Source organism: Oncorhynchus masou, chromosome 21 (assembly GCF_036934945.1).
Source record: "Oncorhynchus masou masou isolate Uvic2021 chromosome 21, UVic_Omas_1.1, whole genome shotgun sequence".
Lineage (NCBI taxonomy): Eukaryota > Metazoa > Chordata > Actinopteri > Salmoniformes > Salmonidae > Oncorhynchus > Oncorhynchus masou.
Window position 1 is genome coordinate 15,697,015 of NC_088232.1, and position 25,479 is coordinate 15,722,493.

At 41.5% G+C, this 25,479-nt stretch overlaps 1 protein-coding gene across 2 annotated transcripts in view; it reads left to right on the top strand.

Moving 5' to 3' along the window:
* The window catches only part of adck1 (aarF domain containing kinase 1), a 185,169-nt gene that overhangs the window by 80,915 nt on the left and 78,775 nt on the right, over nucleotides 1–25,479 (top strand). For both annotated transcript variants that reach the window (XM_064927552.1, XM_064927551.1), the window contains exons 5-7: nucleotides 24,075–24,233; nucleotides 24,474–24,632; nucleotides 24,945–25,061. In XM_064927552.1, coding sequence (XP_064783624.1) covers nucleotides 24,075–24,233; nucleotides 24,474–24,632; nucleotides 24,945–25,061 — 435 coding nt within the window. The remainder of the gene's footprint in view (nucleotides 1–24,074; nucleotides 24,234–24,473; nucleotides 24,633–24,944; nucleotides 25,062–25,479) is intronic.

Genomic DNA, 25,479 nt, shown 5'->3' on the forward strand with positions numbered 1-25,479 from the left:
TTTCTGAGGCAGTACAGGAATAGAACACTCCAAGGCACCGACAGCATTCATGTCTTATTTCAAAGCAATCTGAGCACCCAGAAAGTCAATACTTTATTGTCATTATTCACCCTATATTTAAAGGTAGCCTGCTCGTCTCGCGTTACAATACTCTCCAGTCTCGTTCATCACTCGGAACAAATATATAGGAAGCTTGGGAACCGACGCTAGTAGCTAGCTTTTTAGTGATAAACATGTTTGGCCTGACAAAGGACATCAAATTAAAGTTTATTTGTCACGTGCGCCGAATATCTTACAGTGAAATGCTTACTTACAGCCCCTAACCAATAGTGCAAAAAAAGGTGTTAGGTGACCAACGGTTAACTAAAGAAATAAAACAACATTAAAAAGACAGGCTATATACAGTAGCGCGGCTACATACAGGCACCGGTTAGTAGGGCTGATTGAGGTAGTATGTAGATATGGTTAAAGTGACTATGCATATATGATGAACAGAGAGTAGCAGTAGCGTAAAAGAGGGTTGGCGGGACAATAGCGCTACAAGACTTGTTAATGTTATACAAAAAAATACATTCATATCGGAGCAAATTCATCTCCGGAGTGATCTCAGCGCCATTGTGTTGGAACCATTTTAGAGTTGATCGTGCAGAGTTCCTGTCTGCTGTTGGGTGTAGCCTCTCCAATGCACAGGGAGAGCTTGATAATGTAGCTGCTTTCCAATGTACCCCTTACTACTGTGGAATAAGTGCTTTACAATCTCCCTCTGTGTCGATAAAGTAATACAGCTTCTGAGGCCATGATATTGTGCATATGGTACTCTATGCCTGAGGTACAAGGCGGAGATGATTTTTATGGTGGCGCTGGTATGGCTCAGACACTCCTCGGCCTATCAGCAAGCACTATGGGGTTGTCAAGAATCCAGCTGTTTGAGATTGTAACAGCTTTTAGAACGTGACTGCTTTAGAATATACCGGTAACAGATTTTTAGAATATGACTGGATAGGAATTTAGCAGCTTGAGAATGTTCAGGTAACCGTTTGAGAACGTGACTGCGTTAGATTGTTCCGATAATAGCTCTGGAATGTTTTTTTCGAACTGCTTTCAGAACGGTACCGCTGAGGCACATGTAGAGAGGGGATTGAAAAGCAGAGGGGGTGCCTCTTGGCTCTGTTCTCTCCATATTACGAGATTAACATAGTAGTACCATAAAGACACTGTCACTTTCTCTCTCTCTCTCTCTCTCTCTCTCTCTCTCTCTTTCTGTCTCTGTCACTCTTTGTCGCTCTGTCTCTCGCTCTCTCGCTCTCCCCTCCATCATCATCATCATCATTCCTCTATTCCCTGCGGCAGACTTGTATCTCTCCATCTGCACAGTGCTCACGCTTATGAGACTCACATTCACATTACCATGCTGTTCTACTCAGGCTCACTGGGTTCCCCCACTACAGAATAGGAACATCATTAAGTCTGGAGGACTGTAGCCAGGAACTAATGGACTGTAAATGACAGGAATGAATGTATAGGGAACAGTAGCAAGTATGTGAATATGTAGTGAAGCTTTTGATTCTATCGAGCTATATGATTTACAGTGCATTCGGAAAGTATTCAGACCCCTTGACTTTTTCCACATTTTGTTACGTTACAGCCATATTTTAAAATGGTTTTAAAAAATTTTTCCCTCATCAATCGACACACAATACCCCATAATGACAAAGCAAGGTTTTTGGACATTTCTGCAAATGCATTACAAATTTAAACTGATATCACATTTACATAAGTATTCAGGCCCTTTACTCTGTACTTTGTTGAAGCACCTTTGGCAGCGACTACATTCTTGAGTCTTCTTGGGTATAACGCTACATGCTAGGCACACCTGTATTCAGGGAGTTTCTCCCATTCTTTTCTGCAGATCCCCTCAAGCCTTGTCAGGTTGGATGGGGAGCGTCGCTGCACAGCTATTTTCAGGTCTCTCCAAAGAGGTTAGATCGGGTTCAAGTCAGGGCTCTGGCTGTGCCACTCAAGAAAATTCATAGACTTGTCCCGAAGCCACTCCTGTGTTGTATTGGCTGTGAGTTTAGGATTGTTGTTCTATTGGATAGTGAACCTTCACCCCAGTCTGAGAACCTGCTCAAGCGCACTCAGGATTTCATCAAGGGTATCTCTCTTTGCTGTGTTCATCTTTGGCTTCAGTCTGGCTACTCTACCATAAATGATTGGTGGAATGCTGTAGAGATGGGAGAACCTTCCAGAAGGACAACCATCTCCACTGAAGAACTCTGTCACTCTAACAGAGGTACAATCGGGTTCTTGATTACCTCCCTGACCAAGGCCCTTCTCCCCCGATTGCTCAGTTTGGCCAGACGGCTAGCTCTAGGAAGAGTCTTGGTGGTTCCAAACTTCTTCCATTTAAGAATTATTCAGGCCACTGTGTTCTTAGGGACCTTCAATGCTGCAGAAATGTTTTGGTACCCTTCCTCAGATCTGTGCCTCGAAACAATCCTGTCTCGGAGCACTACAGACAATTCTGTTGACTTCATGGCTTGGTTTTTGCTCTGACATGCACTGTCAACTGTAGAACCTTGTATAGACAAGTGTGTGCCTTTCCACATCATATCCAATCAATTGAATTTACCACAGGTGGACTCTAATCAAGTTGTAGCTGAGCTCAATTTCGTGTCTCATGGCAAAGGTTTTGAATACCTACGTAAACAAGTTATTTCTGTTTTAAATTTTTTTAATAAGTTTGCTAAAATGTCTAAACTTGTTTTCGCCTTGTCATTATTGAGTATTGTGTATAGATTGATAATGGAAAAAAACAGTTTAATACGTTTTAGAATAAGGCTCTAACGTAACAAAATGTGGAAAAGTCAAGCGGTCTGATTACTTTCCGAATGCACTGTATAGTTCACGGCAGGGCTGGGCAAGCTTCGTCCAGTGGGCTGGAGAAATTGTAGTATGTAGAAATTAATTTTGACAAACAATTCGGTAAAAAAAAAAAAACGTGGCACTCTGTTGAATTTCGAAATTTCGATGTGGCCCTCGAGCCAAATGTTTGCTCACCCCTGGTCTAGGAGGGTGAAAACCTTTTTGCTTTTACATGTTCATTGTTCATTGTTCACAATGTTTAAATGTTCAGCATGATATCTTGACAGTAGGTCACTGTTTTGAATGAACCAATATTGTTATTTATTGATTTATTTGAACCCAAATGCCTCCTAGAGCAACCATCCACCATTATTGTTCTGATAGACCGTCTCTCGTCTTAACTTCCTAAGCAGGTCAGACAATAGAAGTTGTGAATGGAGTTTTAGGTCAGAGTGGAGTGGCGCTAGTAGCGATCATTACTGGTCCCAGTAAGTTTTGACAGGTCTGTGATCATGATGTATGGTGGGGCCTGGGACTCGGACTCCTCTCTGTCTGCCATCCCTCTCTGCCACGGTCTCTGCCTTCCGGCTTAACACGAAAACCGCTAAAGCGGCCATTTTGACTGCTCATAATTTCATTTTTTTTATTACTCCAACATTTTTTTAAGTCATTTTTTTTTAAGGCTATATAATACTGCCAAACAGAACTAGGGTTATAATCAGTTTTAGGAAGTCATGTCATTTTCTTGAATGGTTTTCCTCGTTGCCCCTCCCAACAGTAGGGCCTGCTCTGCTCATTCTTCAGACTAGAGGTCGACTGATTAATCGAAATGGCCGATTTAATTAGGGCCGATTTCAAATTTTCATAACAATCGGAAATTGGTATTTTTGGACACCGATTTGGCCGATTTAATTTTTAATTTTTTTTTATTTATTTTTTTAAAGCAGCTCTTCGCTCTGCTTCAAGCATTGCGCTGTTGATGACTTCAAGCCTATCAACTCCCGAGATTAGGCTGGTGTAATTGATGTGAAATGGCTAGCTAGTTAGCGGGGTGCGCACCTATAAGAACATACAATTGTCAAAGGTATATGGAATACAAATGGTATAGAGAGAAATAGTCCTATAAATACTATATTAACTACAACCATAAAACCTTAAAAGTCTCATGTTATAAGGAACCACCAGCTTTCATATGTTCTCATGTTCTGAGCAAGGAACTTAAACGTTAGCTTTTTTAAATGGCACATATTGCACATTTACTTTCTTCTCCAACACTTTGTTTTTGCATTATTTAAACCAAATTGAACATGTTTCATTATTTATTTGAGGCAAAATTTATTTTTATTGATGTATTATATTACGTTAAAATAAGTGTTCATTCAGTATTGTTGTATTTGTCATTATTACAAATACATTTTTAAAAATCGGCAGATTTAACCGGTATCAGCTTTTTTTGTGGTCCTCCAATAATTGGTATCGGAGTTAAAAAATCATAATCGGGCGACCTCTACTTCAGACAGTTGAAAGTGCAGTGCCCAGCTCATAATCACCCCGACAACTGAACCTAAACTACACCGAAACTAATTTCACACACATAACAGATAAAATAAATGAAGGAAAGTATGATGGGGAGAAGGGGTGAGTTGATGAGCTAGGGGAAGCAAACAATGCATAATTATGTAATCACCAATTGTGAACGAAGAACAGGGCGGGCCATTCTATTGATCCATTCTAATCATAGTTCTAATCTTAAAATGGTAGGTACCCTATATCAGTTCACCGAATCTAAGCTTTCTTGTCTGTCTACTCTGGTATACTTGGAGTCGGCTACACAGGGGGAGCGTGGGTAATTGTACATGCTGATGAACGGCTCTTAGTATCCACATCGGGCAGTAGGCGCAAGTGTCGGAGAATATGGTGATGAGGCTTGTGGGACCTTACATTGGCATGGGGAGCAATGTCACCATAGACACAATGCTGTATATCAAATTGTGTCAACTGTTAGGACAAGGATAACAGCTCGATTATATCCAACTGATGACTTGCATTAATTTTAAGCTTTTATTGCTTTTGCGCCGAGTTTCCCTGTTTATCAAGGCCACTTGGCACTTATGATGTTTAGGCTACTGATGTTTTCATCATTTGACTGCGTCTTCTCACTGGCTTGGTTTTTTTTTACATTTATTTTGTCGTTATGAAAATAAGCTGTTACTGTGTTCTGACGCATATGCTTGCTGTTTCATAGTTGTAACAAAGACACTCCACAAATAATATTTTTTTGAACACTTGCATTTTTGGCATGTTTTGTTTTTACATATCGCCTACTGTATCATAACACAATAGCATTTTCATTCGTTTATTGGAAATTAAATACAAAATCGTTTCCTGTTACCCAAGGCCTTCATAAACACAACCAAATTATTATTTTTGCCATAGCGTATATGAAATGTATCAATTACTGTTAGAATGTTGTGGTCAGAATGACTGCTCTTTAGCTTGAAGGGTGTTCCATCGAGGCCCAGAGGTTCTTGTGTTAAACAGCCTGAATGGGAATATGGAGGTTAAAGGTGACTCTGAAGACTACACTCACCCTTCAACGTTTTAAAGTGATAAAAATGCTAAATTTATTGATCGACTTATGGCGTATGTTGACTGTTATTCATAATTTTATAGTTGGTTGAATAATTTATGAATGAATGTAGGGTTCTTAGACTAGAGACCTCAGTGCTTTATTCAGTGTGATGATACTCATTCAACATGACAGTATATTTAACAGGAATGTGTGTTCAAATTCTACCAATCAAAGACATTGTTTACCAATCAAATACATTGTTCTCAGATGGCTATCTGCATAACATGCACCCGGCATGGATCTCTGCCTCTCAGAGTGAAAAAAAAACTGATTGTCTGCCTGCTGTGTTCTGTACAGCACTGCAATTTCATCCGGAAGTTTCTAAATTACAACATACACCCTTTCATTACTTCTTAGAATCGGATTTTGTATCCCCTTTAAAACACGTGCTGACAGATCGAGAGAGAGACTCCAGCTCATGTAGCATCCGTTCCCAAAGTGGGCTGGTACTCCGCTCATCTGTAAATGCCAATGAGAAAGAAGGGAAGAGAGAAATAAGATTACAGCATTTTTTTAATTACACCTTGTGAAAGAAGCAACAATGTTCACCACTATTAGTGTCAGCAGCAGCGAACAGGACATTGCATCAGTGGCTGCGAAACACACTCTGCTGTTTGGTTGTGCTGTTTTGTCTGTGTGTTTTGTTGCTAAAAGTAGTCATTACCTCTATCGGCCATGTTAAAGTGACAAAGCCACCAGGCTACAGCGGTCAGGCCACTATAAGAAAAATATTCCACTGCTTGGATGTGTCGACACTGCTAGGCCTTATTTAACTTCCAATGCAGTAGGGAAAACAGATTGCTTTGGTATATACTGTTTGTGTGATGTGAATTGGTGACTGTTGAGTGTGTTGGTACAATACAGTACACAGTAGGCTTGGGAAGTATCCAGATTGTCATACCTTCATACTGACCTTATGCCATCCTGGGATATCCAGTAGTACCGTCACCGAACACAAGGGGAGCTATTTTTAAACCCCACTGAGCCTCTGTAATCCAAATGTGACCCACTGGCCCGAGTCGGTCTTATGTAGCTAAATCTGAATTATTTTTTTTTTTTTCACATTTTTACATTGGATAAAAGTAGACTTGGAGCTAAAATAAAATGGTATATCATACACTACAGTTGAGGAACAATGGAACAGTAATTCTGCTTTGTAAGTTGATAAAAATGTAACCTCACTTTTGAGAAAATGGCCTTTGAATATTTTGGTACTACCACTGGAGAGCTCAACAGGCAGCTTCATTAAATAGTACCCACAAAACACCAGTCTCAATGTCAACAGTGAAGAGGCGACTCCGGAATGCTAGCCTTCTAGGCAGATTTGCAAATAATCATAAAACACGGGACGAGATGTTAAAAACTGTCCATTGTGCCAACAGATGGAATGCACTCACATGAGATTTGCCGTGATGTTGACAGAGTGGCATGGGAGGTTTATTTCTTAGACTGGGTTAAGATGTCAATTTTGGGACACATCCTCAGTAGTGTGCCTTCGAATCAGTGGGTGTTTCGGCCTTTAATCACTAAACACCCTCATCAAAGGTGGCCAGCTAAAGGGTGATCAAGCCTTAGCTTGTGTCCCATGCCCAATTAAGATGTCCCACGGGACTATGCAGGGCAGGGGCGTCCTCTTCCCTGAGCCAGCCCTACAGCTGACCGCATACCTCATGACCGCAGCTGACAAAGGTACAAATCTGTCGTTCTGCCCTTGAACAGGCAGTTAACCCATTGTTCCTTGGCTGTCATTGAAAATAAGAATTTGTTCTTAACTGACTTGCCTAGTTAAATAAAGGTAAAATAAAATATCTCAGACTGGCCTAAAAGAAGAAAATATTAAGATAGGCAAAAGAACACACACACTGGACAGATGAATTTTGCCTAGAAGGCCAGCATCCCGGAGTCGCCTCTTCACTGTTAACATTGAGACTGGTGTTTTGCAGGTACTATTTAATGAAGGTGCCATTTTAGGACTTACGAGGTGTCTGTTTCTCAAACTAGACACTCTAATGTACTTGTCCTCCTGCTCAGGTATGCACCGTGGCCTCCCACTCTTTCTATTCTGGTTCGGGCCAGTTGGTGCTGTGTTGTGATGGGAATAGTACACAGACCTCGTACAATGCTTCAGTTTCTTGGCAATGTCTCGCATGGAATAGCCTTCACTTCTCAGAACAAGAATAGACGGATGAGTTTCAGAAGGAGGTTATTTGTTTCTGGCCATTTTGAGCCTGTAATCGAACCCACAAATGCTGATGCTCCAGATACTCAGCTCGTCTGAAGGCCAGTTTTATTGTTTCTTTAATCAGAACAACAGTTTTCAGCTGTGCTAACATAATTGCAAAAGGGTTTTCTAATGATCAATTAGCCTTTTAAAATTCTGATAAACTTGGCACGTTGTGTTAGCTAATCCATTGGAACACAGGAGTGATGGTTGCTGACAATGGGCCTCTATATGCCTATGTAGATATTCCATGAAAAAATCAGCTGTTTCGAGCTATGATAGTCATTAACCACATTAACAATATCTACACTGTATTTCTAATCAATTTGATGTTAGTTAATGTACAAAAAAATTGCTTTTCTTTCAAAAACAATGACATTTCAGTGACCCTTTTGAACGGTAGTGTAGGTCTATCAACAGTTTTTGCAGTGACATCAATAAATAAATAAAATGTATTTTTTGAAGCCCGTTTTACATCAGCCAATGTCACAACGTGCTATACAGAAACCCAGCCTAAAAGCCCAAACAGCAAGCAATGCAGATGTAGAAGCACATTGGCTAGGAAAAACTCTCTAGAAAGGCAGGAAGAAACCTAGAGAGGAACCAGGCTCTGAGGGGTAGCCAGTCCTCTTCTGGCTGTGCCGGGGGAGATTATAGCAGAACATGGCCAAGATGTTCAAATGTTCATAGATGACCAGCAGAGTGAAATAGTAATAGTCACAGTGGTTGTAGAGGATGCAACAGGTCAGCACCTCAGGATTAAATGTCATTTGGCTTTTCATAGCTGAGCATTCAGAGTTCGAGACAGCAGGTTTGGTAGAGAAAGGGAGTAGAAAACAGCAGGTCTGGGACAAGGTAGCACGTCCGGTGAACAGATCAGGGTTCTATAGCTACAGGCAGAACAGTTGAAATTGGAGCAGCAGCACGACCAGGTGGACTGAGGACAGCAAGGAGTCAGGGCTCAGGTCCTCAGAGATGGGCGGATAATTAAAGGGAGCATACTTAAATTCACACAGGACACTGGGTAAGACAGGAGAAATACTCCAGATATAATAGACTGACCCTAGGCCCCCAACACAAACTATTGCAGCATAAATACTCTCCCTAGCAGAGCTGGTTAACATTCTATTGAAATGGTTACTTGCATAGTGGAGTTTTTTGTTTAGACATGTAGCTAAACAATGAACCATAATCCCAACTCATGGCTCTGTGATACAAATCATTTTACTACACAGATCATACACGTAACATCAGATTGCGAGCCAGCCAATGCTAGCTAGCTAGCTAACAGTACTTTTTAACTTGAAATGGAAACTACTTTCTGACCAAATTAGAAATGTCTAATATATGAAAGTATCAACAGTTTTTATATATATAGCTACACTTGCATACTTTCATATATTACACATTTCTAATTTGGTCAGAAAGTAGTTTCCATTTCAAGTTAAAAAGTACTGTGTGTGTGTGTATATATATATATATATATATATATATATATATATATATATATATATATATATATATATATATATATATATATATATATATATATATATATAAAAAACCTTCACACTTGGCTGACACAATGAGTGGGCTGGACATGCTAAGAGATGAGTTCAGATTGGTCTGCTATGCAAGCTTCTGTCTGTTGGAGCTGGTCATGTGTAGGTAATCCTGACTAATACCGTGTGTGTGAAAAATATATATATATATAAATATAAATATATATATAAATATATAAATATATATAAATATACATATATAAATATATATATATATATATAAATATACATATATATATATAAATATACATATATAAATAAATATATATATAAAAATATATATATTTATATAAAAATATATATATATATAAATATATATATATATATAAATAAATATATATATATATATATAAATAAATATATATATATTTATATATATTTATATATATATATTTTTTTTTTTCACACACACGGTATTAGTCAGGATTACCTACACATGACCAGCTCCAACAGACAGAAGCTTGCATAGCAGACCAATCTGAACTCATCTCTTAGCATGTCCAGCCCACTCATTGTGTCAGCCAAGTGTGAAGGTTGCTGACTTTGTTTGTGACTAAACCAACTAGGGTCGTAATTTTAACAATTGTATTCATACTTAAAGTTGGCATACAACTTTTATTAAGGCACATGAAAGTTCACATGTTCCAGAAGGCATTTCTGCCCCCCCAAAAACCTAATTTAGATTATTTTTTTTAAAGCTTTTGTTCAAATGACTCTCCTGTGAAGTAGTGACGTGCGATATATGCCTAGTTTCCTGAAACGAGTCACAAATGTTAGCAATGATAACAAGTATATGAAAAATCCCATAGCAAATGGGACCCTCAAACCTGGCTCACTTGCTCTACCAAGTGAGCCTCAAAGGATTTTATACAGCATGTCTCTTAATCCAGTAGGGGATTTTCTGCTGTTACAAGGGAAGCTTGATTTTGAGAGAAGCCTACCACTTAGTTAGCTAGCTACTGAGCGAGCAAACCAAATGAACAACTGCAGAGCATTTGGCACATTTCAGACAGTTAACATGATAGTTACAAGATGTCTAGCTGGCAAACATTTAGTTGTTAATTCCATACGGTTACTAGATCATCTGGTGCATGCTGCACAACAGTGGCAGAGTAGCCTAGTGGTTAGAGCATTGGACTAGTAGCCAAAGAAAGTTACAAGTTCAAATCCCCCAGCTGACAAGGTACAAGTCTGTCGTTCTGCCCCTGAACAGGCAGTTAACCCACTGTTCCTAGGCCGTCATTGAAAATAAGAATTTGTTCGTAACTGACTTGCTTAGTTAAATAAAGGTAAAATTAAAATAATAATAAACTCACAAGGCAACGTGGCTGAGGGCTACCGCTAAGCTTCATAATGAAAAAGGTGACCAGTGAAATACGTTATCTCCTAACGTATTGTACATGTTGACTGCATGTATTTACTTATACAAGTAGCTACAAATATTGTAATTTATAGAAGAAGAAAAAACAGTTCGACGGCATTGGAAAACCATTCTGTGGCTATTTCCAAGTCCCCCTGTATATGTGGTACACAGACTAGTAACGTCACATGCACACATACACAAACTGTGTTGGCATTTCCTGTATTCGGACTGTACATCATGTCACAACACCGTGCTAATGTATTCCTTTATGTGTGCCAAGTGCCAAAATTGTTGTGTGTGTGTGATATTCCAAACGTGTCCAATCCCAGGGCATAGAATGGAAACATCATTTTCTGCTCCTGTTGTCCCCCCGGCAGGTAGGCGTATAGCTTTAGTAATACGTTTCCCTGAGAGCTCTCTGTCTGATAGATGTACTATCAGCAGACCCACTAAAGAGCTACTCACAGGCCCCTGTTAAAGCTGGAACAATCATTTCGGTGTGAGTCCCAAATGGCAGGCTGTTCCCTATTTTAGTGCACTTTTTTTTACCAGGGCCCATGGAGAATAGGGTGCCATTTGGGACGCTGACCCAGCCTCGCCCAAACCTGTCCTTCACCCACATATAGTAGCCAGACCTGCACTCCCAAAATAACTCATATTGAGTAGTCTACATATCCGGGTTTATTTGATATGGTCCCTAGGACTGCAGCGTTAAAAGGTTTTATATGTATATTCAATTAGTGAATTAGTGTAACGTGTGCAATATGAACACAATCTGTTTTAATATGGAACCACCTCTACAAACAAAAATTCAAACAGCAATCCTGGGAAAAATGTGTACTTATAAAAAAAAACTTATGTCCAGGATGGAGGGAGAGCCAGAGAAAACATGTAATGGGTCCATAGCCTGGAGGGCAAGGATCGAAGTTAATTTGCCTGTTTAAACATGCCCAGATGAAACGCTTGTTCCTAAAGAATTTTCCTATTCAAATGTCACTTTGGATCACAGCTGGTGTGTGTGTGTGTGCGCGGCCTGGGGCTAAGTGGAGCAGCAGGCTGGTAGGATAGGACTCGTCTTTGACCAGTCATCATAGCTCTGGCCACTCGTACACTCTGTAGTGTCCCCCTGCCCGCATAAGATTGAGAGAGACCATCCTTCCTTCCTTAGAGCTGGGTGCCATGTTGCTGCCTCCAGAAATCCTATCCAAGAGTATCTGGATTCTGGATAAAATTCTGAGTCATTCTAATCCCTCTCCTCTACCAAAGCAACAAAAAAACTGTTCTTCTCCTATACATTATGATGATTTAGGGATGTAATTTGACAGGGTTGACCTACTAGAGAGTACAAAACAGGATCAGATCGAGTCGTTGTGTTCAGAGAGGAAGAAAATGTTCCAGGTGACAGGTGTTTAACGTTGTTGTGTACCTGTGTTTATCCATGCATGCGTATATCCTTCTCTGTGTGTGTACTGCTTTATCTCCTAAAGTGTTATACAAGTTGACTGCAGGTATTTACTTAAGTGTAACAAAAAAAGTAGCTACATTCCGTGGCTATTTCCAAGTGCCCTGGTATATGGTATATACGGTATACTGCCCAAGTCTAGTAAACAGGCTAGTATGGTCACACTCACACATACACAAACGATGTCTTAGCATTTTCTGTATTTGGACTGTACATTAGGTCATAACGTGGTGCTAATGTATTCGTATGTGTTTTTGACCTTCACCTGTGGAATCGTCTGAAAGAGTTGCTGAGGAGGTATTTCTGTCGGTAATAAAGCCCTTTTTTGTGGAAAAACTCATTCTGATTGGCTGGGCCTGGCTGCCAAGTGGGTGTCCACCCTCAGCAACTTATGGGTGGGCCTTCCAGGCCATGGCTGCACCAGTGCCCAGTCACGTGAAATCCATAGATCAGGGCCTAATTCATTTTATTTAAATTCACTGATTCACTTATGAACGGTAACTCAGTAAAATCTTTGAAGATTTTGAATTTATATTTTGATTCAGTATAATATTGCAAAAAATGTGTCAAAGAATAATCCTGAATACAAAGCATTATGTTTGAGGCAAATCCAACACAACACATCTCTCAGTACTACTCTTTATATTTTCAAGCATACTGGTGGCTGAATCATGTTCTGGGTATGCTTGTCTTTTGCAAGTTTTTCAGGATAGAAAGAAAATGAATACAGCTAAGCACAGGCAAAGAGGAAAACCTGGTTCAATTTGCCTTCCAACAGACACTGGAAGAAAAATCCACCTTTCAGCAGGACAATAACCTAAAATGCAAGTCCAAATATATACTCGAGTTACTTACCAAGATGGAATGACTGGCTGAGTTTTGACTTACATCTATGGCAATATTTGAAATTGGCTGTCTAGCAATGATCAACAACCAACTTGAGAGCTTGAATTAAAAAAATAATAATGGGCACATATTTTCCAATCCAGGTGTGCAAAGCCCTTAGAGACTTACCAAGACTCACAGCTGTAATCACACCTGCCAAAGGTGACTGTATTGACTGTATTGCTTGTATTGACTCAAATTTGATATGAGTATGTTGTGTAGATCGTTGATTTAAAACAAATTATCCATTCTAATCCCACTTTGTAACACAACAAAATCTGTGCGAATACTCTCTGAAGACACTGTGTATCCTTCAGTGTGTGTACCTGTGCTTATGAATTCATGAATGTGTTTCTGCATTGTGTGTGTGTGTGTGTGTGTGGTGTCATGGTAGGCTGTAACCCTGAGGCTTGATCTCAGCAGGTGCCTAGGGGTCAATGCAACCCCCCTCTGGGATTTGTGCTCTGCAGGGTCCATGGTCCAAAGATTTCCTTCAGATAAGGCGCAGCATGAGAGCGAGAGAGAAGAGAGGAAATGAAGATAGTGGGGGAAGGAGAGAGAGAGAAAGAGAAGGATGTGGATGGAAGAGAGAGAGACCCCTGTACTGTATAATGTCAGTACAGGAGATAGCGAGGCCGGCAGCTAAGTGCTTTTGTCCCCGTTTTATCCTCTGAGCCGAAAGGTCCCGGATAAAAAGGCTGGAGCTGCAGAACAGTCTGTCATTCTTTCTCCCAGGCCTGTGGTTACACTGGCTACCTGCAGAGAGGAAGGAGGGAGGGAAAAAAATAGAAAAAACGAAAGGGAAGGTTACGGTGACAGAGAGATTGACCTGACCTCGTTTTCAAACACTTTCATTTTCAAACCCAGTCAGTAAAATGGTTCTGCTTTTCAAGGTGACGTTATTGGGTTAACTCCCTATAGGCCGCCCGTGTCGCGCAGCTGAGAGTCGAGTGGAGACGAACGGATTTGGTTCAGCCAATCAGTCGTCCTGATTGGCTGGGACTTGGAAGAGTTTTCTGAATCATTAAGTTTTTGAGTAATTGTACATTTTTACAATATTTGTACTTTAGCGGTCACCCTGGCCTGATATTGGATACACTATCTAGCTACCTATCCTTACTGCTGGACAGCAGTGCTTGGCAAGAGAGAGCGAGGGTCACTGTGCCCCATGTTGCCAGCTTGCAGTGCAAACTCTCCCAATTGTGCAGTGTAACGTTCTGCTGTATCACAGTGACATCCAGATGGTTACTACCACTATTACAAGCTATTTCTCATGTAGGCTGCTATCCTACTCCAAATCAAATGAAGTGGGATGGGACAAATTGGACTCATTAACTACCACCGGCGACTTGATACAGCAACTGTTGCCCGATGGGAAGCAGCTCATGTCGGCAAGCATGTCAATACAACAGCGTTGCACTGGCTTGTCGTAACGTTTATAGGGACAACCCCCTTTTTTCAATTTTCACCTAAATGATATACCCAAATCTAACTGACTGTAGCTCAGTACCTGAAGCAAGGATATGCATATTCTTGGTACCATTTGAAAGGAAACACTTTGAAGTTTGTGGAAATGTGAATTGAATGTAGGAGAATGTAACACAATAGATCTGTAGAAGTAAATACAAAGAAAAAAAAACGTTTTTTTTTCTCTTACACCATCTTTGAAATGCAGCAGAAAGGTCCTGTTCCAGCCAACACTCTGGTTGTAATTCCAATGGTGTCCACAAGATTGCAGCAGTGTGTGTACAAAGTTTCAGACGGATAACTTGAAATATGGCATTTAGCTTGAAGTCACTCAGGTATATTTGGGCAAATCGTGAAGGAGACATTTGCATTCATATTACATTTGTCTGCAAAAAAATTGTAATCTGTATACGTGGACTTCGATTTAGCTTCTCCAGTATTAGTAGCCATATTATAAGTTCTACATTTGCAAAACAACCAGTTTTCATAATTGAATATTCTTATAATTTTTGTCCAAAATGAAAAGGCATGCTGTCGTACAAGGTTAGTAGCTACATTTTACGACAGATACATGGTTTCCGGATACTCGCATAAAGCCCGACTCATTGGCTATCTAGCTAGCTTTTTTTGACCCCGATTTGATGCTTATTTGACAAAGTTAGCCGTTCAAGTGAAGAACGCCGTGTCATCAGCGTGCCATGAATCCGTCGCTCTCTGACCAAATATGGTGTTCTATAGGCTATTCTACACCCCTAATGATATAGTGAAGTCTCGTTACGTTCTAAGATATCTGATGAATACATACGAACACAATTTGACTGGTTGAAACAACAACGTTTAGGGTGAGATTTTCAGATTCCTTTCTTTGCAAATTGAGCAAGTGGAAATACAAAATCAATCGTGCATGCTATATGGACCTTTTTAGGATATGAAAAAGGATTTTATCTAACAAAACGACACTTCATGTTATCTCTGGAACCCTTTTGATGATAAATCAGAGCAAGATTTCAGAATGTAAGAACACATTTCACCTTCAGAGGTGAATTTATCAAACCTATCACTGTGAAAAGTGTTTTGTTAGGAGCTCTCCTCAAACAATAGCATGGCTTTTTTTTGCAGTAATAGCTACTGTTAATTGGACAGTGCAGTTATACTAACAAGAATTTAAGCTTTCATCCGATATAAGACACCTATGTACCGACATTTTGTTGTTTCCCTTAAACCTGTGATGGATGAGTCCTTCCCAGCTAGTTAGCTGGCAACAGCATGGCGCTAGTTAAAAGGTATATAAAAAGATCCGATCCCTAACTAATTGGCATGTCATGGTGATATCCAGATGGTGACCAACACTTCAAGTTATTTCTCCCTCTCCCATTTGAAATAAACATGGCTTTTTTATATACCTTTTAACTAGTGCCATGCTGTTGCCAGCTAACTAGTTGGGAAGGACTCATCCATTCGTCTCCACCCGACCCTCAGCTGCGCGAATTACGTCATCAATTTGGGCACCAGTCGTGTCGGTATAGCCTCTCTCCTCTCAGAAATGTCTTTCAGTCTCTGAATGATGATGTCATTCACAGCTAGTTATTAGAATAATTGGATTGGTCGAAACTAGAGTAACAATGTTTACCGTACTAACTGCAATTTAATTAAATGGACACACATTATCAGCTAGGCCGACTTCTTAATAAGCAACACTGGTGCACACTTATTTAAAAAAAATCTAATTCCATTTTTTTCCTTGCTCTAGCCTTGAGAATGAATAAAGTGATTTTATTTATTTTATTTTTGCCCCCAATATGGAATTATTAGATTTGGCCATGTGTCCATTTAAATGCATAGCCTCGGAAAACCAAAAACTATTTCAAGTGGAAGAGAGCAACAGCAGCCTGCTTCATGTAGAACACTAGAATTTTTCTATTTCAATGATTTAAGATAACATCACCAATTTCAAAAAGAGGTCCACAGTAATGTGGCCCTGGAAGGGGAAAAAGATAGTTTTGCCAATAGGGGGGAGAATTTTTTTGAAATAATAATTGAAACTACACTTTACTATAAAAATGTTAATGTTCAATCCGTCTACAGAGGGTAATTCAGCCGCTTATAGAGGGGAGAGGGAGACAAAGAGATACTATATACGGAGAGAGAGAGAGAGAGAGAAGAGCGAGCAAGGAAGCTGTTGAAGGAAGAGGAGGAGAGGGGAGAGCCTGTGGTGTAAGAGGGAACACTCAGACGTATAGACACCTTAAACAGATACAGCTCTTCACCTTCAGGCATCCATATTTATAACCCAGCAGGACAGCAGCTTCTACAGATAATGGACATTTCATTTACTGCAGAGTGTGAAGTCAGTGAAGTGCTTTCAAAGACATGATGGTTGTGTGGTTGGCATGTGTGGGTGACTGGCCTACTGTGTTTTGTGTTGCTGAATGATTGTATTGGTCTTCGGGTATGTGTTATGGGTCTTGACCCAAAGCCTCTTTCTCTAGAGATGCATCTCTAGGCCTGCTCTCTACCTCTCTCTTACCCTCCCTCCCATCCACCTTCTCCTCCCTTCTCTCTATTGTTTAATTTCTCAGTCTGATTGAGATGATATCGCGTCGCTAACAGTCATGGTCGCCGGCGGCCTTCCCATTGGCCATCGGTTGGAGGGTTAGTGTCAGGGGTCAGGCGGGCATTATCTGGCCAATCGCAGCCGCCCCGCAGATCTGCCTTCCCAGTCATCTGAGGTTTAAGATAAACTGCTCTGCTGTCTGCCGCCCGCCGCAGGGCAGCCGCGAAAAACACGCAGATTATCTGATAATTTCATAAAAGGACAGGCCGGGTCAGCTAAGCAGACAGGCGTGGGAGACGCTGCGGAAAAAGGAGAAAAAAATGGAGAGAGAGAGGAGAGGAAAACAATGAGAAGAGAAGTGGTGTTGTGTTGACATTGCTGTGGTCTTTATAGATAGATTACATATTTTTGTCGGGATCTTATCATTTGATTGCGACACGTGACATATTCCTATGTGTCAGCTGTCCCAGTCATTGTGATGCACGCAGCATAGATGTTTTCTCCTAATTTGACCAGTTTCTCAAATCAGGAGAATCATCCTGCTGCAACAGGATATGTTAATTATACATGGATTGTAGAGGTTGATGCCGTTATCGTTTGGTCAAGTCTGAAATCATAAAGTGGCACTTGCGAACTTTAGAAGACTTTTTAAAACCTTGAATACACAACAAGTTTGCAGTTGCAGGGAAATTCTTTGTGACAACACAGTGATTTAAGATGGTACACCTGTATATGTCGTGACCATATTGCATATGCCACCTTATTGAATAAGTATCCTTTACTAGTATGATACTATAAACTATTACAATACAGTGTTGTTCCTGGGGGGAGCATATTACATGTGAATACACCACCATACATAGCCAACCATAAATCGTTTTGTGTGGGGAAGCATATTGCCTGTGACACCTTGTTATATTACCACACTATCCCACCCACCATCATTAGGCCTATAGCTGTGTTGCGGTAGGGGAGCATATTGCCTGTGACACCTTGTTATGTTAACAGGCTATCACACAGGCTATTACAGCACAATAGAGTGCCTCAGTGGGGAGTGTATTTAATGTGACACGCAGGCAGGCAGGCTGTATGCATACTGTAATGAGTCCGGTCCCAGAGGACTGTCGCTGCTTAACCTTCGCAACCCCTTCGCTAATTACTGATCCAACTGCTACTGCAGCTGAGGGAAGGGAGGGAGGAGGAAGGGAGAGGGGAAGGAGGAGAGAAGGTAACCCCCAGTTTGGTGATCAGTGATATTAATGAAGGAGGGAATACCCATTACTAGACTTGAGGAAAGATCGGTACTGTTATTGGAAGAGATTTATAATATAAATATGGGCTCGGCTACCCGAGGGGAGGAGTGTTAGGCTACCAGATGCCTGATAAATAGTCGTGGTATATAGCCTAGCTCTTATCCATGTACTGGAGCAGTACTGTGTGCGCTCGTCCTTTGTTCTAGCTATGTGTTTCCACATGTGTGCCAAATTCCTGTGGAGTGTGTGTGTGCGCGTGCGCACTTTCTATTGGTTGTGTTTAGTCATGGGTTTTCCCCAACTGCAGTTAAGCAGGTCAGAAGGTACATTTGAAGTCATTTAAACTCAACCACTCCACAAATTTCTTGTTAACAAACTATAGTTTTGGCAAGTCGGTCAGGACATCTACTTTGTGCATGGCACAATACATTTTTCCAACAATTGTTTACAGACAGATCATTTCACTTCGAATTCAATGTATCACAGTTCCAGTGGGTCAGAAGTATACATACACTAAGTTGACTGTGCCTTTAAACAGCTTGGAAAATTCCAGAAAATGTCATGGCTTTATAAGCTTCTGATAGGCTAATTGACATAATTTGCGTCAACTGGAGGTGGACCTGTGGATGTATTTCAATGCCTACCTTCAAACTCAGTGCCTCTTTGCTTGGCATAATGGGAAAATCAAAAGAAATCGTCCAAAAATTGTAGACCTTCTGAAGTCGTGTGTGTGTGTGTGTGTGTGTGTGTAAACTACCTTACAAAAGTTTGGGGTCACTTAGAAATGTCCTTGTTTTCCATGAAAACATACATGAGTAGGAAATGTTGACAAGGTTATAAATAATGATTTTTAATTATAATTGTGTCCTTTCGTCAAAGAATCCTCCATTTGCAGCAGTTACAGCCTTGCAGACCTTTGGCATTCTGTTGTCAATTTGTTGAGGTAATCTGAAGAGATTTCACCCCATGCTTCCTGAAGCACCTCCCACAAGTTTGATTGGATTGATGGGCACTTCTTACGTACCATACGGTCAAGCTGCTCCCACAATAGCTCAATAGGGTTGAGATCCGGTTACCATGCTGGCCACTCCATTATAGACAGAATACCAGCTGACTGCTTCTTCCCTAAATAGTTCTTGCATAGTTTGGAGCTGTGCTTTGGGTCATTGTCCTGTTGTAAGAGGAAATTGGCTCCAATTAAGCGCTGTCCACAGGGTATGGCACGGCGTTGCAAAATGGAGTGATAAATCTTCCTACTTCAAGGTCCCTTTTACCCTGTACAAATCTCCCACTTTACCAGCACCGAAGCACCCCCAGACCATCACATTGCCTCCACCATGCTTAACAGATGGCGTCAAGCACTCCTCCAGCATCTTTTCATTTTTTCTGCGTCTCACGAATGTTCTTCTTTGTGATCCAAACACCTCAAACTTAGATTTGTCTGTCTATAACACTTTATTTTTTCATATCTGTCGAGTGTCCGGGTTATTTTGCCCACCTGAATCTTTTTTTCTTTTTACTGGCCAGTCTGAGATGGCTTTTTCTTTGCAACTCTGCCTTGAAGGCCAACATTGAGACTGGTGTTTTGCGGCTACTACAGTGAGGGGGAAAAAGTATTTGATCCCCTGCTGATTTTGTACATTTGCCCACTGACAAAGAAATGATCAGTCTATAATTGTAATGGTAGGTTTATTTGAACAGTGAGAGACAGAATAACAACAAAGAAATCCAGAAAAACGCATCTCAAAAATGTTATAAATTGATTTGAATTTTAATGAAGGAAATAAGAATTTGACCCCTCTGCAAAACATGATTTAGTACTTGGTGGCAAAACCCTTGTTGGCAATCACAAAGGTCAGACGTTTCTTGTAGTTGGGCACCAGGTTTGCACACATCTCAGGAGGGATTTTGTCCCACTCGTCTTTGCAGATCTTCTCCAAGTCATTAACGTTTCGAGGCTGGCGTTTGGCAACTCAACTTCAGCTGCCTCCACAGATTTTCTATGGGATTAAGGTCTGGAGGACGTTAATGTGCTTCTTCTTGAGCCACTCCTTTGTTGCCTTGGCCATGTGTTTTGGGTCATTGTCATGCTGGAATACCCATCCACGACCCATTTTCGATGCCCTGTCTGAGGGAAGGAGGTTCTCACCCAAGATTTGATGGTACATGGCCCCGTCCATCGTCCCTTTGATGCGGTGAAGTTGTCCTGTCCTCTTAGCAGAAAAGACCCCCAAAGCATAATGTTTCCACCTCCATGTTTGACGTTGGGGATGGTGTTCTTGGGGTCATAGGCAGCATTCCTCCTCCTCCAAACACGGCGAGTTGAGTTGATGCCAAATAGCTCCATTTTGGTCTCATCTGACCACAACACTCTCATCCAGTTGTCCTCTGAATCATTCAGATGTTCATTGGCAAACTTCAGACGGGCATGTATATGTGCTTTCTTGAGCAGGGGGACCTTGCGGGCGCTGCAGGATTTCAGTCCTTCACGGCGAAGTGTGTTACCAATGGTTTTCCTGGTGACTATGGTCCCAGCTGCCTTGAGATCATTGACGAGATCCTCCCGTGTAGTTCTGGGCTGATTCCTCACCGCTCTCATGATCATTGCAACTCCATCTTGCATGGAGCCCCAGGCCGAGGGAGTTCTTTTGTGTTTCTTCCATTTGCGAACAATCGCACCAACTGTTGTCACCTTCTCACCAAGCTGCATGGTGATGGTCTTGTAGCCCATTCCAGCCTTGTGTAGGTCTACAATCTTGTCCCTGACATCCTTGGAGAGCTCTTTGGTCTTGGCCATGATGGAGAGTTTGGAATCTGATCGCTTCTGTGGACAGGTGTCATTTATACAGGTAACAAGATGAGATTAGGAGCACTCCCTTTAAGAGTGAAAGACATGTGGAAGCCAGAAATTTTTCTGATTGAGAGGGGGTAAAATACTTATTTCTCTCATAAAAATGCAAATCAATGTATAACATTTTTGACATGCGTTTTTCAGGATATTTGTTGTTGGTTTTCTGTCTCTCACTGTTCAAATAAACCACGCTACACGTTCCCCAAGGTCACCCCCCCGACCCCCTCAACTCAAAAAGTGGCACACAGAATGCAAAAATATTCTTAGAAATATTTAACCTCCACACAAGTCCAATAGCTCAAATGAAAGATAAACACCTTGTTCATCTACCCAGCGAGTCAGATTTCTAAAATGTTTTACGGCGAAAACATAGCACATATGTATGTCAAACCACCACAAAGACACAGACGATATGTAGCCATTTTGTTGAACAAAAGATGCAATCACAAACGCAGGATTAAAAGAAAAATAATTCACTAACCTTTTGAAAATCTTCATCAGATGACAGTAATAGGACATGTTACACAGTACATTTGTTTTTTTCAATAATGTGCAATTTATATCCATAAATCTCTGTTTACATTGACGCCATGTTCAGAAAATGCTAAAAAATGTCCGGAGAAATTATAGTTAACTCCGCCAGATAACAGCAATACACATCATAAACTTTGACTAAATATACATGTTCTGCATATAGTTAGAAAGCTACACTGCTTCTTAATGCAATCGCTTTGTCACATTTCTTTTTAACGTTACAGAAATCGTTTACTATTCAATAATCTGAGACGGCGCTCAGACATAAGCAATATTTCTCCGCTATGTTGGAGTCAACAGAAACACAAAATTACAACATAAATATTCCCTTACCTTTGATGGTCTTCAATCAGAATGTAGTGGAAGGAGTCATACTTACCCAAAACATCGTTTGGTTTCAAGTCATGTGTCTTTGTATTAGCAAATGCGACAAGTTCCAGCTGAAATGCATCCAAAATGACTTCTGGTCCCGAGGGGTTGCGCATCAAAACTTCAAAATTACATATTATATGTCGACTAAACTGGTCAAACTAAGTGCAGAATCAAGCTTTAGGATGTTAATAACGTACAAAACAATTGGCGATTCAACCGGAAAAAAGCAATTCCTCTCAGACAATCTGGAACGGAGGAATGACTGTGTACAATTCGTGTACAATATTTTGCCTGCCAAAGGGTCAAAGCTCGCGGGATTTGCACAATTAAACGCTCTACTTATAGAAGACATCTCGCAGAAGACATAGAAACTGTTCCCAGATCCATAGCTGGTTGGGAAGGGTGGGGGCGATGACGTCAAAGTTGGCCCAACTTTCCTGATGAGAAAACTTGTTTGGGAGATTGGCTGCCCTGTGAGTTCTGCTATACATACAGACATAATTCAAACGGTTTTAGAAGCTTTAGTGTTTTCTATTCAATAATAATTATTATATGCATATATTAGCAATTTTGGACAGATTTTTTTTCAGTTTACAATGAGCACGCAATTCATCCAAAGGGGGCAGTATTGTCCCGAGCCTTAACAGGTTAATTATAGACTATTCATTTCTTTGTCAGTGGCGAAAATCAGCAGGGGATCATACTTTTTTCCCTCACTGGGAAAATGTAATGAAGCTGCCAGTTGAGGATGTGAGGTTTCTGTTTCTGATCACTTTTAGGTTATGTTAACGGACACAATGTGCTTTTCTTTCAAAAACGAGCAGATTTCTTAAGTGACTCCAGACATTTGAACGGTCGTGTATAAGGTTGGGTTTCCCCCATCTGTATGGGAGAAGGTGACTCTTCGGACTCAGGCGTGCCAGGAGTGCCCACTTTTTCCCCCTGGCATTGCCACCTGTCATCTGGCACAGGTGACACAGCTCACCTGGCACCGCAGGGCAGAAACAGACCCTGGCCTCTCGCCCGGGTCTGTCTCTGCCCGCTCCGCTGCCTGTTTTATGCCCGCTCACCGCCTGTTTGGCTGGCTGTGTCCACTCCTGTCGCCATCCTGACTGACACACACATACACACACCTGTGATGACTGGCACACAGGGCAGAATCCCAGACAGCCAGCCCAACACCAACACACCTCTAGACTTGCAATATATCATCCAACTCTCACTGGATGTCACAAGGTATTGGTGCCATTTGTATGTTCGTGTGTGTGTGGTGTGTGTGTCTGCTCGCATGAATATGTTTACTGTATGTATGCGTCTGTAGTTTGGGGTCATTGGGCTGTGTTTCTTTGCTGCAGTGCCCAGTGTGCTGTCTTTGATATTAAGGGCTCGATGAGTGTGGGCTGGGTGTCATAGACAGTGCAGCTTGGTGAAACTGTGCCCATGTTTGTTCTCTGTCTGGCTGTCTACGGTCCTGTTCCATACATACCTAGAGGGGCCAGAGAGGGGTAGAGGCTCACCTTGGCTCCTCCTTGACTTTCAGTGGGCCACCATTTTAGAGAGAGCGGGATTCACTGTTCATTTCGGATTGTTTGTTTGTTTTACTTCTATTTATTGTTTAAACATATGTTTCCCATTCCAATAAAACCCTTTGATTTAAGTTGAATTGACAGATGGAGAGAGAGAGAAAAAAAGAGCGGGATAGTCATGAAGCCAGTAGGCCAGCCTTGTGTGAGAGAGGCGGATGGAAGACGTGATGGAACAGAATTGTAGAGAGATGTCATTGTATTTCTTGCTCATAAAAAGAGGGGGGAGAGGGAAACAGCCTGTAACACAGCCTGGTGGCTGTTGTTCCTGCGGCTCCATTAGAAAAGGCCAGTCATGCAGAAAAGCCCTGACTCACTGATTGATAAGGGGCTCAACTATACACAACACACACACATACATACGTGCACACAGACACGCATACACAAACACAGATGGATGCATGCACACAAAAACACACATCCCGGGGGTGCTGCTCCTCTCTAACTATCTCTCTCTCTCCCTCCCTCAGCTCTCTGATCTGTTCATCTCCTTCGACGTGAAACCCCAGGGCGCGGCGTCGCTGGCCCAGGTCCACAAGGCAGTGTTACATGATGGTAGGACGGTGGCTGTGAAGGTCCAACACCCCAAGGTCCAGACACAGAGCTCCAAGGACATCGTGGTCATGGAGGTAATGCCTGTCTCTCTGTGTTCAATTTCCGTCGACGTATCTTCTGACATATTACCTCATCAATGGTCTCTCCATAATGTCTTTCTCTCAGTCTCCCTGTCTCTCTTTCTGTTTTCTCTCTGTCTCTCTCTCTCTCTTTGTCTCTGTCTCTCGCTCTCGCTCGTGTTTATTTGTGTATGCATGCGTGCATGTCTCTGTGCATATATATGTGCCGGGCGTACATGCGTGTTCCCCCTCTAGGTCCTGCTGAACATGGTCCACTGGCTGTTCCCAGACTTTGCCTTCATGTGGCTGGTGGAGGAGGCTAAGAAGAACATGCCTGTAGAGCTGGACTTTCTCAACGAGGGACGCAACGCTGAGAAGGTGGCGGTCATGCTCGCACACTTCCCCTGGCTCAAGGTACACACACACACACGTTGTTACGCTGCTGGAGTATACAGTATATTTTTCCTTGTCGTCTATTTGTCTACTGTCTATTTCCCTATTCTTCTTTTAGCTTCGGTTGAATGTGGCTTAGTGTAACTGTTCAGAGAGCATGATTGATTAAGAGCAGCTACTATCGATCAGTGTGATAGTGAATGTTTGCAGAGAGATATGATGCCTGTGTGTTTTGGGGAGGTGTGGAGGAAAAGAATAGCAACTCCTCTAACGGTTGCGATCATGTTGTCATGCAATTGTGAAACATCCTCCCTTCCTCCATCCCTTTCTCAGGTACCTAAGATCCACTGGGACCTGTCTACCAGGCGGATCCTGACCATGGACTTTGCCGAGGGAGGCCAGGTCAACGACAGAGACTATATGAGGAGACACAGCATCAACGTCAATGAGGTACGACACCATGGCCTCATTTATTAAGTCACACCGGAGCAGAATTTTTTTAGGGGACGAACAGCGAAAATGAGCGTTTGTTATTGGGCAAATCCATGTAGTCCCTCCCTGTTTGTCTGTTTTCTTCTGTTTGGTGCATATCGAATATGAGCCATATCGTGAGCTAATCCTCACTTCTGTGTATTTCCCTGCATTTTCGTCCTCATTTTGGGAACGTGAGTGAGGCCCACAGTAAAAGTCCAGACTTGACTATTTACTATCGTCAATGCATAACGTCGTCAAACTACTTCAGAGAAAGAAACAGTGCAGAGAGAGGGAGAGAGAACAAATGAAGCTTCCTAGGCTGACGTCTTATACAGCCATCCTTTTCTTCCTCCCTCCCACCCTCTTCCCCCCCATCACCAGATGAAGAGGGAAT